At 35.5% G+C, this 19,012-nt stretch overlaps 1 protein-coding gene across 9 annotated transcripts in view; it reads right to left on the bottom strand.

Annotated features, from left to right (window-relative positions):
• Positions 1-10,991: 10,991 nt before the first annotated feature.
• Positions 10,992-19,012, bottom strand: part of STXBP5 (syntaxin binding protein 5) — a 134,015-nt gene continuing 125,994 nt past the window's right edge. For all 9 annotated transcript variants that reach the window (XM_070733681.1, XM_070733682.1, XM_070733684.1 and 6 more), the window contains 3 exons: positions 16,661-16,772; positions 14,356-14,576; positions 10,992-13,136 (listed from right to left, as the gene is read on the bottom strand). In XM_070733681.1, coding sequence (XP_070589782.1) covers positions 13,095-13,136; positions 14,356-14,576; positions 16,661-16,772 — 375 coding nt within the window. In that variant the 3' untranslated portion in view covers positions 10,992-13,094. The remainder of the gene's footprint in view (positions 13,137-14,355; positions 14,577-16,660; positions 16,773-19,012) is intronic.

Here is a 19,012-nt window from a genome sequence, read left to right as displayed (position 1 = left end):
GACAAAAAGACATATTACGTATAATATGGCTCAAGATGGCTGCCACTCAAACCAGCCTTCGGGACCCTGGTTCCAGATTGTTTAGAAATCAAACAATCTGAAACCAAAGTTACCAATTTGGGCATTCAGAATATGCAAATCATTACTCCTGTCACCTGTAATAAGGAAGATTTTTTTTAAAATCAAGGATTATACCATTTAGCAATCTCAGTTTAATTGTGAAACTCAAATTTTATCACTCTGTGCTTGTTGCTTAATTGGGTTACTCCTGGTTCAGCTGGATTCTAAGAACAAGTAGCAGGAGGCTCCACCCATAAGCCCGGGATATTTCTGTGTTTGTGCATTGCGCGAGCAAGAACTTGTAGTAAAGGGTTTTAGAACCCACTACTGCTTAAAACATATAACTTTCAAAATGTGGCTTAACAAACCAGTAACTCCTCTCCCTCATCAATCAGGAATGTAATTGGATAAACAAATGATTGGAGTCCTAAAATGTATGTTTGCCATTCTTTTAATCATTCTATGTCACTCATGTAAAATTAAGACTTTAAACATTTATTCAATTCATTTTTAAAAATTGTTTAACATTCGAAAGGATAGCCACTCTCCCTATTATAACATTATATAGATGCAAATCTGCAATGTTTTCTTCCCATATTTTTTAAAATTATAATTTCCAAGTTTGGCCTAGAGTCTTAGACTATCCAAATACATCCCTGTCAAGTACCAGCTTTCTAAATTAGCTAGTCAGCTGAGTACTGCCATCTGCTGAGCTTAAGAAACAAAAACTACCAGTAATTAAAAATAAATTACTTTAATAATTTAGGACATGTAGATGAACCGTAAAATGGATGGGTAGGTATATGTGTGTGTGTGTATGTATGTATGTATGCATGCATATGTATGACTGGTTGCTTAACCACCTTTGAAATTATAGCAGGTCCAGAACAGATACATTACAGTGTGTAAAGCATTTCAGGCTGTTGTAAAATGTGAGGCCACTCCCTCTGCTCAAATGACCGCATTTTGGGCATTTGTCTGCTGGTTCACCTTTATGACCAGTTGTAGCAGCTTGCAGTTGTACGACTATGACCCGCTGTGCAAAAACAAAACAAAACAAAAAAATCCCCTTCCATTCAGAACTGGTTTGCACTCACGACTGCGGTGTTTGCTTAACACTGTAAAAAATGTTATAAAATTGGGTAGTCAGGTGGCTGCTTTGACTTATTACCATAATGACTGGAAACCTGATCCCAACTGTGATCCCTAAGTTGAGTACTAACTATAATCGGTTATCCAATATTAGGAACAATTGTTGAATCTAAATTACATTCTATGGCAAAACTAGTATCAGGAAAGATCTCCCCTGGCCTGCATAGTGTCTTCCAAATACGATATTTTCAGCAAATTCTTTTACTCTTTACTAAACGTTAGTGATAAATGGACAACAGCGGGTCATTTGGAGATAAGAAATTGATTGTGTGCCATTTTTAACTCTTAGAAACCATATAGTCAGATTTTCTCCATGACAGTCTGTTCTAGATTTAACAAGTAAGACCTTAAAAGCACTATCATTCTCAGATATATGAAATAACTTGATCCAGTAGCTTTCAGTATCACATTTGTACCATATTACTGTTGGGTAATAGTGGATTTTTTTAAAAAAAATTATCTTGTAATAATTTGAAAATTTCATCAATGGACAAGGCCATGGGAGCTGTGAATTCCTCCACCTGTCTATTGGACCTGTGTCCCTCCTGGTTTTGGCCAGTCCATGTGGCTGGATCCAGACGTTAACGCTTCCTTGAGTGAGGGGTCGTTTCCGCAGCCGTTAAAGGAAGTGGTTGTATGACCTTTCCTCAAGAAACAGTCCCTGGATCCAGCCGAATTGCAGATCTATAAGCCAGTCTCCAACCTGCCCCTCCTGGGTAAGGTTGTTGAGAAGGTGATGGCACTCCAGCTCCGACGGTCCTTGGATGAAGCTGATTATCTGGACTCCTCTCAGTTGGGTTTCAGGACTGGTTGCAGCACAGAAACCGCTTTGGTCGCGCTGATGTATGATCTCTGGCGGGCCCGGGATAGGGGACATTTCTCTATCCTGGTGTTCCTCGACCTCTCAGCGGCCTTCCATACCATCAACCATGGTATCCTTCTGCAACGGCTGTAGGGATTGGGAGTGGGAGGCACCGTTTTATAGTGGTTCTCCTATCACTCCGGTCATTCACAGTTGGTGTTAGTGGGGGGGCAAAGGTCCATTCCTCGGCCTCTCCTTTGTGGGGTGCCGCAAGGGTCTGTCCACTCCCCCCCTACTATTTAACATTTACATGAAGCAACTGGGCAAGATCGTCCAACGGCATGGGGTGAGGTATCATCAGTATGCTGATGATACCCAGTTATACATCTCCACCCCATGCCAATTCAGTGAAGTGGTGGATGTAATGTGCCGGTGCCTGGAAGCTGAATGGGGGCCAACAGGCTCAAGCTCAACCCAGACAAGACCGAGTGGCTGTGGGCATTTCCCCAAAGAACTATTTGATCTGTCCATTCACTGTCTGGGGGGGGAACACTGACCCCCCTCAGATAGGGTCTGCAACTTGGGTGTCCTCCTGGACCCACAGCTGAGCCTTAATCATCATCTCTTGGCTGTGGACAGGGGGACCTTTGGTTTGCCAGGTTTACCAGTTGTGGCCCTATTTGGACCAGGAGGCTCTATGCACAATCACTCAGGCCCTCATCATCTCTCATCTTGATTATTGCAACGTGCTCCACATGGGGCTACCCTTGAAGAATGTTCAGAGACTGCTAATAGTCCAGAATGAAGCCGCGTGAGTTGTCATGGGTGTACCTTGGTACACCTATATAACATCTATGCTCCACGAGCTTCACTGGCTTCCTATTAATCTCCGGGCACAATGCAAGATGTTAGTTATTACCTATAAAGCCCTACATGGCTCAAGGCCATAGTATTTACGGGACCACCTCTTTCCGCATGCCTCCCAGAGACCAATAAGAGCACAAAGAGTTGGCCTCCTCCAGGCCCTGTTGACTAAGCAATGCAGGTTGGCGGGACTGCGGGGGAGGGCCTTCTCTGTTGCCACCTCGGCTCTATTGAATCAACTCCTGCCCTATGTCTGTACCGTTCCCACCCTACTGGCTTTCCGTAAGGCCACAAAGACCTGGCTTTGCCGGCAGACCTGGGGGCCATAAACTAACAACCATCATGGCCAAATTGCATGGATGGTATGTATGCATGTTGTCGTGATTGCTCTATAATGGGTTTTTTAATGAGGGTTTTATTGTTTTAGACTTTTTATTTGACTTTTTAATTGTTTTTGTATTTATATTGTTTATTGTAAGCCGCCCTCAGTCCTTTGGGGTTGGACGGCATAGAAGTTGAATAAAATAAAATAAAATAATATTTGTTTAACTATTTGACCCAAGTATTCATATTTCTTTGAGGGAAGTGATGTTAAATTACAGCACAAAATAGTTTATTTCATTATTTTATTCTTGGTATTGTATACAACTTTGAACTCTTCCAAGATAGATGATAAATTTTTAAAATAAATTTAGAGGAGCAATATATGACAGATACACATTTTAACATTGATTCTACATTTGTGACTAACCTTTTATTCAGGAACTGCAAAAATGCTTTTTAAAAATATATTGGAAGGAGCAATCTTTTTTCAGTCCTTTATATTATCCTCAGAAATGACATGGCCATTGAATTCAGTACTTATTTTAGTAGAAACTGTATGTTTTAAGTATAGTGTGTTACTCTAAGCTCCCATATTTTCCCCGAAGGCTGGACTGTTCAAGCTCCAAATGATATCTCTAAGACTAGAGATACTTCTATGGAAAAAATTCTTTTATATTAGTGTCCTTAATAGCAAGGCTACAATGCAACAGAAACATACTTGCACTTAACTCTAATCTCAAAGTAGGAGTTACTTCAAAATAAATATGGCATTTCAACTGCATAATGATTAAGAGGCTTGTTCTAACAATATTAATAGAAATACAGAGTCATAAATCACACAATGGAACACTTTGAATATAAAACTTTTGAGTATTTTTTAAAGAGACAAGTACTTAACATTCAAGGTAATGACTTAAATCCATGGCTAGTATTTTATTGGGACATGCAAAACAGTATTTTGTCATCTTTAAAGATAAAACTATAATTGTTTAAAATGGGAATCTGATATATATCAAAGTGTGTGTGTGTGTGTATTATAATAAATGTCTGTAATATTATATATCAAAGTATCTTTGCCAAAGATACAAAACAGCTGTTACTTACAAAATTACTAAAAAAACAATGTGTTAAATCCAGGTAGAAGAGCTTTGTGGATAGGTAATTTCTCAATGTAGATGAAGATTCAAATTGTTTTGTAGAGGCTTTTATTCCCAAGCGATCAGGTTCATAACTTAATGTTTGGGGATACATAATAACTCTGATTTTAGGCAGATATCTTGGTTGTAGTGATACACTTGCATAATTTCACATGTGGACTAATGGAATGCAATCTCTATAGGACTGCTTATGAAATCCTAGCTGTTAATGAGAGTTTTAATAAGGTTGATCTGTTTCAACCTTATTAAAAGGTTGAACTATGTTTAAGCAGTCATTTCTCCCTTGTACTACATGTCACTTCATTCTTACAGCTCTGGCTTTGAGGGTAGGGTCTTCAGTTTGGTTAGTTAGTAAGTTATTTATTTATTTATTTGTTTATTTAATTTATTTATTTATTTAATTAATTTATTTATTTATTTATTAGATTTGTATGCCGCCCCTCTCCTTAGGCTCGGGGCGGCTAACAACAATAATAAGAAACAGCATAAAACAAATCTAATATTTAAATTACTAAAAGCCCTTATTAAAAACCAAGCATACACACAAACATACCATGCATAAATTGTATAGGCCTAGGGGAAAGGTATATCTCAATTCCCCCATGCCTGACGACAGAGGTGGAAATGCTTTCATCTATATATATTCATATATACATACTGTATTTTTGGAGTATAAGATGCACTCCCCCCCAAGAGGGTGAAAATGGTGAAACCTTTACGCCAAATACAACCATTTTTGGCCTTCCAAAGCCCCACACTGCATGAAAATGGGTTCAAGGGTTTGAGAGGTCTGCAGAGTGTGCTGAGGCGTGGGTAACAGAAAAAAAACCACATTATTTTTGCATAAAATGGCCAATAATGGCCCATTTTTAAAAAAAGAGTAAACAAACGGTTTGGGAGGTCTGCAGAGTGCTCCTGGTGGCTGAGAAAAGGCAAAACCTTTTTCCCTTTCCTCTTTGAAATCTTATAAATATACACTGGTGTGTCTTATAATCTGAAAAATACAGTATGTATTGCTTAGATTACCTCTGTAAATGTCTCCCCCCCCCCCCTTGTGGTGGTTTTGGGGTTATGGAATACTTTCCAGAGAGATCAACTGGAATTAGATTATTAAATTACTAGTACGCTTACATTTTAATCCTTTTAATACTCTTAAGTTTTAAAAATAATTGCTCGGAGTTTGACATTTTTGGCTAGTTTAACTTTGTAGTTTTTAAAAACTATTATAGGAGGTTGGTTTATATTTTTATCACGTGTGTTTTGTATATACTTTGTAACATCTTAATGTAGTTTCTTATTTTATAGAAGCCAATTTGAATGGCTAGATAGGAAAATGTATATAAATATATGTAAATTAATAAATACCTGAGTAGATGATTTGATTTTGCAGGAAACACGAGTACAAAGGCCAACTTGATAAGGCCAACAAGGTCTTATAAACAAATAATACAGCAATACTTCCATCAGAAACATAGAAATGAAGGTAATTTGACAAAAGGATAAAGTAATGTTTCTTTTAACATGTATAAATATTTTCTTTTGATGTGCTTTCTACTGACAGTTTTAGCTAAAAAGCAAGTGATAAATTACAGAAATACATGCAACACTTACTAGGCACCATTTAAAGGTGTTTGCTCATAATCAAGGAAGTCAGCAACTTAAACTTAGCACTGTTTTCAGATGTAGGACCCTTATTAAAACATAAAGGTCTGTCACTTTGTCTACTTCTTGAAAGCGTAAGAAAGTGGGATAGATGAGAGAGATCTTCAAGAATTGATCATATTAAGAATACATTAATGATGCATGAAACAAAAGCTAGTTTTGTTTCAGGAGAGATTTGAATAGTTTATTTTGCCCAGTCAGAGCCCTTCAGCATAATGACACATTCATATACACATATGAACATTATTTCTGAAACATTAATGTATAATATACATTTTCCCTTTTTAAAATACCAACTGCACAGGTATTTTTATTTACAAAAATATCCCATACTTAATTTTAATGTTATGACATAGTTTAGAATCAAGTACATTAAGTAAAATTATGTAATCTAACATTTCCATTTGTAATGGTATGGTTTACCGTTCATATGAAACTAAGTTTGTAGACGGATGAATCTGCAACCCTATCCTAAAATGCATTTCCCAGTTTCATCATCAGAACACACAGTGGGGCTCCGCAAGACTAAAATGGTAAAGGACAATTTAAAAAAATGAAATACACAATGTACATAGAGCAAAATACATTTAAGCTAGAAGTTCTATATCAAGCATGCTTTCCCAAAGAATAATGGTGGAATCGTTTATTAATAATATTTTCTTTTTTCCCATCAGTGGTGCTTGCTTAATGAAACAGCAGCAATTCTAGAAAGTAGAATGTTCTTCTTAAATCTAACCAATATGAATAGCAGCATATAAGTAACTCAAGTAGTTTATTTACACAATTTTTAAAAAGGGGAGTTAACATTCCATTGCTCCACTTTGCAATGTGAAATAATAACTCCATGGATGATGCCATGATTTTATCCAAAAATCAGACTTACTAATCTGTAAAAATGTAAAGGTCAAGAAGAAACATACAGTTGCTTGACATTTAGAAATAGTAATTTCTAAATGCATTTATGAAAAATGCTAACACAGATTTAGTTGCATTTTGATTCCTATAACCAAATTATTTTGAAAATTAAAAAGCACACTGATCTGGACTTCAAACATGATTTACATAGGAAACATATTCATGCATTCCTGATTTGATTCTCAATGTACATTAAGCAGTTTTTAAATGTAGGTAATTCATATGTACTAGACATTAGCTTCTTATCATCCACCATCCCCAATCATAAAATTCATTTAACGGGATCTTTATTTTTGGTAGTAACATCACTAACATTCACAAAGAAAAAGAAATTCACAATACTGTACAAACAAGTATCTAGACTATGGGAACAAGAGCAGCTGAGAATTTGTACAATAAACAAAGGCAAGCAATGAGTACTTTTCAGTCACTAGGCACACCACAACTAGTGGAGTCATATTTCTATCTCTATGCATCAGGGCATTAACAAAATGGGATTATTCACCAACCACAGGAATATGCATTGAAAAAAATAATTCTGAACAACAAATACAAAATATGGTGGAAACAATATTTCAGAATACAAAATACTGTAGCTGGCCAAAATAAAATAGAAAAAATGGAATTCAGTTTTAATATACTCATGAAAGACAAGAGTTATAATGGATATCCATCAACAAGCTGCTTTTCGATATGATGTTACATTTGGATAATATAAATGCCTCCCTTCTCATGGAGCAGTTTAATTAGTGTTATAGTGTTGCTTTAGGCCAGAGGTATTTATTAGAATGGGTATGTTTATTATTATTATTATTATTATTATTATTATTATTATTATTATTATTCCTATAAGATGAATTAACTTTTGTATGCTTCTTATATATGTTATATTTGATAAACTTAACATAATTTTAATAAAAAGAAATATCCTCAGATTTGACAGCCAACTATATTTTATGACATTATATTAAATAATTATCATGACTCCAATTTAGCCTGTGCTTAATTCTTTTTTTTTACATAGAATGGAAGCACATTTTATTTTGGATAACATTGCAGCTTTAGGTAACCATTAAAGAAATTTGAAAGTGTTTCACTTGTTGCTATTTGGTAGTTGGTATTTTAAAGCTTTTAAAATCATTATTTTATAGTTAATTTTTTCCTGATCTTTTGGAGTTTCAATAGATAGTACCTCCTATACTTTGTACTTGTCTACTCATACAATGAAGGATACGAGTCCATAGGTGCAGTCTTTAGTCCTGAAAGCCTCCTTCTTTCAACAGCTTGGAAGCTCCTGTCCACAAGAAACTGGTTGATACATGAGAAAATGGATAAGATGTTTGCTGAAATCAATTTTCTAAATGATATTATCTACATAGAATTTAAAATTTATAGATGGAAAAGGATGAAATACTCAAGCTTGCAATACTTAAAGCACAGGGAAAAGAAATTCAAGTTTATAGTTCAGATAAGATCAGTGCTATCGAAAGCAACAAAGAAAAAATCCACTGGATCAAAATTGCCTTTGGCTATAGCTTTCTATAAAGATGTCACATGAAGGAAATACCTCAAGCAACAAATGTAAATTAAATCATCTCAAGACTATTGATACAAATCAGGAAAATCGCTTTACTTTTAACATATTATAATGGAATCACACTTTCAGGCTTGCTTGAAATAGTATTTACATAAACATTCAGGAGTTACAGTTTGGCAGTTTTTAACTGAAGAATTGTGTCTTCAGTTTATTGAACTTAAAAGTTAATATTATATGAAAGACGAGTAGCAGCAGTTTCCCTGGACTACATATAGTTGCTTGTTTTTCTACAACAATGCTATTGAACTGTCCTGGCTGTTGTGGAATGAGCCCCTGACCCATGTCAGTGGTTTAATAATTGCACAGTTGTGATAAGTAAAGAAACAATGCTGGCCCATTTTAAAAATTCTTTATTTTAACCACTATGTCTATTTCTAAAAATTCTGAGCTACACATTTTCCTCATAAGAAATACTACATTTCTTTCCACTGATTTTGAAAGGTTATACGTTTTTATGTGAGATATATTTCTCTCACTAGCAGTTACAACAGATCAACAAAATCAGCAACCATGAGGAAGGATTTTGTTTGCATTTTGTTTTGGCTTTTCCAAACAAAATGCGCTGGGCAAATATGGATATACTTTGTGAATGAAAAACATGCTTTCCCATTTACCTAATTTTTTAATTAGTGTCTCAAATATTATCAAGGTGTTCATGTGCCCTTATAATAATGTATCTCATCTACACATTAACTTCTTTTACCTTCCTCACCATTTTTAAATTCTGCCCACAGTATCTTTTAAATAAGTTTGTAGACACTATTAACTATTAACTGTTGTTTCAACACCATTAAAAATAATAATTAGAAACAGATTTTGTAAACATAGGAAAACAAAATTTATAGCAATGCTTTAATGCAATCATTTGTATTACTTGTCATGTTTGAATGTTTACATAAGCAACCCACTCGTTCTAAAAAGAAAGCACTTTTTGTTTCATTTTTTAAAAATAATGCACAAACGGATTGGTGAATAGGGATTTACGACTAATAAACTACAACCTTTCAGGAAATTTCATCAAATCTAAAAAAGTTCCTTCTCCTTCACATCAACATTCAAAATATAAGATGGCTCAGCATAGCACTATGAAAAATATCCCAAATTGATTTGATAGGTTTGTGGAAGGCCTCAAAAAATGCATGTGCATACTAGAAGTACACACCTTGGTGCTCCTTATATAGTTTGGATATAAAGCTCATAATTTATGATTACTGGCCATGCAATAAAGAGAGCATCAGGATGTCTACCACAATATGACATAACCACTAAACATTTTAATATTCATTCCAAATCATGAAAATGTATGTGGCCTTATTCTGACTATTTGTCCAGGTGAAATACAAATGAAGAAGATAATGGTAATGTCCCTAATACTACAACAAATAAATTAAGTACGAAGCAAACTGTCCTACAACTGTATGTTACTTCAAGGACAATTGACAAATAGCATTAAATGAACATAACCAGTAAAATGACATATTTGCCAAAGTCTATTTTCTGCAAATATTTTCTAGTTAAATTATTACATTCATGGTATAAAATGCATAAACACGTTTTTGAAAGTGTTTGTTGGCATCTCCTTCATGAAGCTTGTCATCTATCAAATACATATTTACCAAAGTGGAGCACTTCCAACAGGTAAGAAAGCTGACATCAATAATTCTTGATTCATTATAGTGGTCTTTTTTCCATCCACTTTTACAACTGGAAGAATTACTATTCTGCTTATTTGTAGCAGTAAAACATTTTTCCTTAAAGGAAATCATGTTTCAGTTAAGTGTTTATGCTTCTGACTGCAAGACACAATCAAGCCAAGGTAAGAGCCAAGAAATCAATAGAACATTGTTTTAGCATGTGCTTAAATGTTTCCATCAGAAATCAACCAAACTTAACATTTTAAGCTAGATCTTACTATTTGTACAAGAACAAAAATTAGCAATTGACAAGTGAAATTACCAATGCATAGGGAAGTTACAATAATAAATAAGTTGTTAACATTTTTATGCCTATGTCACATATGTTTTAAAAATTTGGCTTATGGATTTTACTCAACATATTATTATAAACTCAAGTTATTTATTTTACACCCCTAAAACACCCCACAATTGTACTATAATTAAATGTCATACAAGCAAAATAAGTAAGCAAATAATTTTGTATCTGGCTCAAATCTTGGTAGCAAGAATCATTTGCTGAATCAAATGTCCAATGTATCCCATATTTGCAAATTGAATTTTTCTTCTCTGATACATTAAGTGAATTCCATAGCATCCTTACCCAAAGCTGCATTGAAGAGAGTTAATATCTAATGCTTTAAGCATACTAGCAAAATTCATTAGCAACCCCAAGAGAGAAACAGATTTCAACTTTACTGAAGTTTACATGTCTACCCCCTCCCAGTGTTGTAACCAGACTATAAGGGCTTGGCTTTATGAAATGAAAGGTTTCTTAAATCGTGTTCTTTCAGAAGTAGGTCTAATTTATTTGAAAGACTTCATTAAACAATGCCAGTCAGTAACTTTTAACGCATATCCAAATAATATTTTGAGCCAAACCATTGCTTAACCAACACCAGGAAATTTTCTTTTGGCTTAACTTCACATGCATATCAAATAATTCATTCAACATTTGCAGTTTGGGCAAGTGTTTAGAAAAATAAAACTCAAGCCTCTGAATGGCCATATACTGGCACTTGCTTAAATAAAGCCTAAATTAATTAAGGCTGTTTGCAAATGAATACAAATTAGTCACTATTTCTGATTTCCAACATGACAAACATTTCTTAATTATGTATTTTTCTAAATATTTTAAAATAAATTATATTTTATAATATGGCTTTGGTGCAGCCTTTATTAGCTAAAAATATACTGCTTCAATTTGGCACATCTTAAATCCCTCCTCGTACAAATCTAGATATGAATCTACCAGTCCCTAAAGTGGTAAAATATTGAGTGCTTTGAAAACAATCCACTCTGACTTTAACTTTATTGTGTATTCTATGCAGTGAATCAAAGGGCACTTAAATGGAAGATAATTTCTTTCAAATTAAAAGATTTGTTTCCAAGTAAGCAGATTAAGGAGCCAACTTTTTTGCTGATGGGTTTGACTTATAAACTATTTTGAAATTAAACTGTTTTTCCTGAATATATTTTAGAACAATGCAATTTATAAATTGTGAAAGTTGAATCTTAAGAGTTCAACACTGAACTGAAGACAGGTTTACCTGAATGGGCATGTAAGCTAGCTACATACCTGATATTTAAATTCTTACACAAATACATTCTGTTAAACACACAAAATAAGTTGTACAGCATGAATTAAATTTGTATCCATGTAAAAAATTATAAATTGATCCAGCTATTTTGGCAGGAAAATAATATATATTTATATATATATAACTGGTTGAAAGATGACAAATATGTATCATTGCAAGAGATATTGTTACTTTTCACATTAGACAGCCATAACACAAATGAAAACTTTTAGCATGATGTGCAGGTCAATCACTTGTGTTTTTATGATGCAAAATAACTTATCTTATTTTTTACTTGATGCTGGCTGCATGTGGACATCACAAAAAAACATGGATTATTATGAGAGAAATGAGCTACAGCAAGCCTTCAGCTTACATGTTCCTTTCTTCTGCTTCTCAGATATGACCATACAAAATTGGAAGCTTTCACATCTGATTAAGAGCAGCTTAATGCTATATGGTCATATGTGTTCAATCTTACCTAAAGTTTATTGAAACAAGCTAGCTTCAAACTGAGTTATGAAGAAGGCTTATTTCAGACCAATGTCATTAAAATAATCTGGTTGAGAATAAACGGAGCTATAGTTAAACAAAAACTGAAACAAAAGCATGCCATGGTTTATTATGAAGTCCCAATGCAGCAACAATATAAAGATGCAAAGACAATACTATCAGATCAGGGGTCCAAGAAGAGATGTGTATGCATGTGAACTATGTGTAGATTCAAGATGGAACTTGTGTATTTCCAGTTTGTCAGATCAGAGAAATGGTAGCAGAATAAGTCATTTTCAGACAGCTTTATGAATGTGCTTTTAAGGAGGAAAGGTGTAGATCAGTTAATAGTCCCATCAAATGAATTTTATTCTAGCTCTTGGACCCCTGATTTATTGCAGCCTCCTGGAGGAGGATGAAACACTGGCAGCAACAACAATAGCACAAAACTTTTGGCATATGAAATATTAACACAGGATAGAACCTGCATTGCCCCTGCTCTTTTGATTCCAAATTTTCTATTTTTGTCCATGTGTTCCCTTTGCCATCAATTCTGTTCTCAAGCTCCCAGTCAGCCCACAGATAACACACATACACGCGCAGTTGCGCAAACACACCCTCATGATGTGGGTGTCAGTTTTAAATACAAGATCCTCAGTTAAAGCTGTATGACTGAGGTAAGCCAGTGCATAATTTGTGCTAGGGAACATCTGTACCCATTGGCTGACACCCTTCCAGCTTTGCTGGTCCTGCAGAAGTTAATGAAAATATTTTTCTTCAAGGTAAAGTTATAGAGATGCATTTGAGAATGTGTTGTCAGAACTGGTACCATTTTTTATCCTTGCATTTCAACATCATCTAAAAGCAAAACAAAGGAACAGAGTATATAATAAGGCATCTGAGTGTATACACAATATCATTTATTCCAAAGACTACAAAGTATCCATTATTAATGACATTATTAAAGAATGAATAAATAATTGAATAATAGTTAAAGTGGTATTGAAAAAAATGACTCCCCAAAATATAAATTGCATGAATTCATTTTCTTAGTCTCTAAGTCTCTGTAACAATATAACAACCAATTAATTTTAATAAAGATGACCAGGAAAGCCCATCTGATCATAACTGCTGACATAATAGGAATATTCACGTTCCTTCCCCAGAATATTTATTTATTTATTTATTTATTTATTTATTTATTGGATTTGTATGCCGCCCCTCTCCAGAGACTCGGGGCGGCTAACAACAATAAAACAGTGTACAGTAGTAATCTAATACTAAAAACGATTAAAAACCCATTAATATAGAAACAAAACATACATACATACATACCATGCATAGAATTGTAAAGGCCTAGGGGGAAAGAGGAACTCAGTTCCCCCATGCCTGACGGCAAAGGTGGGTTTTAAGTAGCTTACGAAAGGCAAGGAGGGTGGGGACAATTCTAATCTCTGGGGGGAGTTGGTTCCAGAGGGCTGGGGCCGCCACAGAGAAGGCTCTTCCCCTGGGTCCCGCCAAGCGACATTGTTTAGTTGACGGGACCCGGAGAAGATCCCCTCTGTGGGACCTAACTGGTAGCTGTGATTCGTGCAGCAGAAGGCGGTCCCTGAGATAATCTGGTCCGGTGCCATGGAAGGCTTTATAGATCATAACCAACACTTTGAATTGTGACCGGAAACTGATCGGCAACCAATGCAGACTGCGGAGTGTTGGTGTAACATGTGCATATTTGGGAAAGCCCATGATTGCTCTTGTAGCTGCATTCTGCACGATCTGAAGTTTCCGAACATTTTTCAAAGGTAGCCCCATGTAGAGAGCGTTACAGTAGTTGAGCCTCGAGGTGATGAGGGCATGAGTGACTGTGAGCAGTGATTCACGGTCCAAGTAGGGTCGCAACTGGTGCACAAGGCGAACCTGGGCGAACGCCCCCCTCGGCACAGCTGAAAGATGTTTCTCTAATGTGAGCTATCCACAGTGAACAAACTTTCATGATGCTCTATTCATACTGGAAAGAATAAACCAAAAGAATTGGCCTTCCTGTAAAAAAGTCAACAAGTACTCGAGAAGGACGTACCTCATGTGCATGCTTTGAGAAAGAATCAGCACTAGTTAACATGGCTGTTGTTCGTTCTTCCAGCTCTCCCAATTTTTGCCCTCTTTCATCCAATGCTATTCTGGCTCGTGCCAACTCACAAACTATTCCTGATGCTGCTCCTTTGACTCCTTCAATACCACCAGGACCTGGTATATGTTGGGCAAGACTTCTTGATGCCTTTCCAGATGCAGATTCACCAACTGACCATATCAAGAAAAAACAAATTATGTTTCCCATTCCTCTCAGAGCAGAACTTACTACTCATAAGCCCAATTACACATTGAGAGAGATGAAACCATATACTTTATGATAAAACCAAATGAAAATAATGTGTTGAAAATTATTCAATAATTCTAAATATTTTATCCCTATTTAACTATATAGATTTTAAAAATGTTATTTGAAATTACTTAGAGAAAGTTAATACACCTTATGAATAGTATGTTTCTTATCCAACTTATAATAAAGTAGTAAACCACAAAGTAAGCCTTTTCTGTTTCTCAGTTTGCCATATGGATCCCCCCGCCCCGACCCCTAAATTAGATTGGTTTTGATTTGTTGGCTTTTCAGAAAATTCTTAAGACCCAAATATGTCCCAGGCATGGGGATTGGAGTGTTAGTTAAAGCCCTTGATGTGGCTATTAGTTGCATAGATTAGTTTGGCTCAACAACAATTCTTGATGTTTTATATCATGTTCTTCATTTCATGAATTTAAGATGTATGGACCACCAGTCCACACATTTTAAAGTTGCTAAATTTGATAAACACTGTTTTACATTATGTTGCAGCATTGTTTCTAAATGTAAAACAAAAGAGAAGGAAAGAAAAGGAAAGGGGGGAGAGGATTTGTAACAACAAAAGGTATTATTTCAACCACCTCAGTGGTGAAATTTTGCCACTTCTGTCCGGATTGCACATGCCAGTAGCGTTGTCATTGTGTGGTAAGGTTAACTAGTAGTGGTGGCAGCACGAGGCTCTGCCCACTCTCCCAGACATAATTACTTCCTGGTTTTAACCCTTTGTAGCGCCAGCAGCCCACCCGGTTGTCATTACTTTCTGGTTAACGCCCTGTGCATGCGCAAAGCCTTCTGTGCACGCACAGAGGGTAAAAAATTGGACATGACGGTGGCATTTGTGCAAGCATGACACACACCAGTAGAGAAGATAAGTAGATTTCACTCCTGAACTACCGTTGTCTTTGTCTTTATAAGTCAGAAACTGCAAAGTATTCAATAAAACCACTAATGGTTTGCCATTTTGTTGTTTTATTTATTTTCACACTGCTTATTTATATTTTTAATTCATTCTATGGTAATATAGTAAATATTAATATGCATTTTTAATATTCCTAGGAGATTATGAAGCGTTAGAATATATCATATTTTATTACCAATAAAAGAGATCAATATTATTATATTTTAATAATATTATCTGCATTGGAAGATTTTAAAAAGTCACTCTTACTGAATACACATGACAAAAGTGGATTGCAATGTGTGTCAGTATAGTTCTGACTCAGATACTAATCTTTAGTATTTCTCTTAAATATAATAACATCAATACATTTGAGTGCTTCCAATTCTAATATAATTTTATCTAAACTTTGTAAATCCCTATTGTAAGATTTGATTTTTTTTCTTTCTCTTGAACTGCTTTCACTTACTGGAGACTAATATATATTTTGCATTTATATTCAGAAAAAAAAGCCAATATCTTAGGTAAGTACTTGCAGAGATATTAATTTCTGTTTTATGAGTACCTATTTAAACTTTGCATTTGGATTCTTTTAATGTTATTTGTTACATGTAACAAACTGTATTCTGTTAACACAGAAAGTGGAAAATATATTAATGAGCAATAATTTATAGGAAAAGATATAAGTCCATTTATTCGTATCTAATCTAGGTGGAATGATTACAGGATACTTGCTCCCACATCTGTAGTTGGACTTTAGTGCATTTTACATCCCAGAGAAATGCATTTTTTCAGTTTTCTATCTGTCTGGAACTAAGGAAGTGTTTTAACAAATTCCATTTTTTAAAATTACAGACACTTTAAGTATCGATGCAACTGTATGAATTCTACATTAAACTGATGAGAATGTTGCAATAAAAAATAATCTTTTTATAAATGAAGGAACTTGTAGGAGGAAACAAACAGTATATTTCAGTAGTTTCTATTATTTCAATTCCGTTCCATACTTTGTTTATGTTGACTGATAAATTAATTTTCTACTCCCCTTATATCAGTTTGTTTTAAAGAAAAATGATGAAATCAACTCACAGAGTTCTTCCCTGTCAAGTGATTGTGCACCACCTCCAAAGAGACCTTTGAAGAACCCTCTGTTTGGTGCTTCTGGTGTTTCTACAGGTGTGAAGAGCTCACCCAACATTTCCTTTAAATAAAAATCATTTAAAAACATATAAGAAAATACATCTAGGATTTTATCAAAAGCAAAAGGAAGGCTAGTATCCTGTGGTGGCTATGGTCTCTCAATTTTAGGGTCTCATCTTCAAATGTTTACAATATTTTAAATATGTTAAAATTTGATCCTGTTGCTGGTTTGGACAGGAAGAGTAGGACCAGGTTCTGCAATAATCCAGCTCTGATTAGTTGAGCCAAATATTTTTATAAGAGCCTATTCCCCCCCCCCCCCAATCCTGATGGTCTGTATATAAATTTCAGATCACTGGCAAAACTTGGTTCTGCCTTTCCTGACAAACCAGTCTAGCTTATTCAGGCAGAGATAGGAGTAGGTTCTGACAGCACAGATCTTGGTGAATTTCACACCTGCAAAATAGCAAAGTCCTTCACACACCATTTGTTCCTATGATCATGAAAAAGGAGGAACCAAGGAAAAGACAGTCTTTTGAGACTCTGCAGATCAGACTTCCCCACCATCTATTTTTCTTAAGCAAACCCACGTTCCCATTCATACTAGAAATATTACACTCCTTCCTATAAGGATCTGTGGCTCATGGGTTGCGTGTAGCCCTGGATACCTACTACATCTCATCTTCAACTTACAACAGTTCATTTAGTGACCATTCAAAGTTGCAATGGAATGAAAAAGGTGACTTAGAGCCATGGTGTCACAGTGGTTAGAATGCAGTGTTGCAGGCTAACTCTGTGCCAGGAGTTCAACCCTGACCACGTCAAGGTTGACTCAGATTTCCACCCTTATGCTGACTATGTAAACTGCTTAGAAAGGCTGTAAAAGCACTATAGAGAGGTATGTATTTATTGCTCTTTTTACCTGTATTGTATTTATGACTGTTGTCAACCGCTCAGAGTCCATTTTGGAGTGAGCGGCATATAAATGCAATAAAATGAATGAATGAATGTAGGTTTAAGTGCTATTGCTATTTTCACACTTACAACCACTGCAGCATCCTCATGGTCACGGTGAGGGAAATTAAGATGCTTGGCAATAGGTTCATATTTATGACGCGGTTGCAGTGTTTCAGGGTCATGTGATCACCTTTTGTGACCTTCTGACAAGCAAGGTCAGTGGGGAAGCCAGATTCACTTGACAACTTATTAGATTAACAACTATAGGTGATTCACTTAACAACTGTGACAAGAAAGGTCCTAAATTTTGGACTCAATTGTGGGTGTAAGAAACGAGATGGGCAGAAAATAAATTTAATAAGTAAGTAAGTAAGTAAGTAAGTAAGTAAGTAAGTAAGTAAGTAAGTAAGTAAGTAAGTAAGTAACAGCCTTTTTACGTGTCTTCCTATCCTCTTAATTCCCAGTTTCCAATTTTGCAGACATTCAGCGGTTCAAATCTTATCACTGGCTCAAGGGTGACTCAGCCTTCCATCCTTCCGAGGTGGGTAAAATGAGGACCCAGATTTTGGGGGCAATATGCTGGCTCTGTTTAAATGTGCTATTGCTAACATGTTGTAAGCCGCCCTGAGTCTAAGGAGAAGGGCGGCATAAAAATTAATTAATTAAATAATTAATTAAATAAATAAATGTACAGCAACTGCATGCGCCTGCTGCTCCATTTAAAAAGGTACCTTTGCTTTGCAGCACAATGGCAGCATGGGATATATCCAAGGTGTACATTTCCCCAAGTGTGGCAGATTGCACTACTTTATATACCTACATTTTGCAAAGTGGAAAAAGATGAAGTTCCTTCCTTTTCCATCTCACTGAGATGTACTAGCCAGACAGCCATTCCTCACAAAAGAGCAGTGCAGCTTTCAACCCCATAGAGAGTTGAGGAAGGAATCTGTGGAGGTGCCAATGTTTCACAAATACACAAAGTAGGAGTTTTGCAAGAACTTGGTCATCCTGGGCCAAATGTTCAGAGACCATCTTTGCATGGGCAAATCTGTCACCAATAGGCAACCCCTCAATTTGTTCAGAGAATAATGTGAGAATAATGGTTTCATCTTGTGCTCATTCCCAAGAATTATAGGATGTAGGTAACATGATTTGTTTTACTTTTTTCGAAAGGAAAAAAATACCCAGTATAATTTTACACCATAAATTTTACATTAAATTTATTTATTTATTCAATTTTTTAATGCCGCCCGTCTCCTTAGATTCAGGGCGGCTTGCAACATGTTAGCAATAGCACTTTTTAACAGAGCCAGCATATTGCCCACACAATCCGGGTCCTCATTT

This window comes from Erythrolamprus reginae, chromosome 1, assembly GCF_031021105.1.
Source record: "Erythrolamprus reginae isolate rEryReg1 chromosome 1, rEryReg1.hap1, whole genome shotgun sequence".
Lineage (NCBI taxonomy): Eukaryota > Metazoa > Chordata > Lepidosauria > Squamata > Dipsadidae > Erythrolamprus > Erythrolamprus reginae.
The sequence above is the reverse complement of the archived record's forward strand: the minus strand, read 5'-3'. Positions and strand labels throughout refer to the sequence as shown.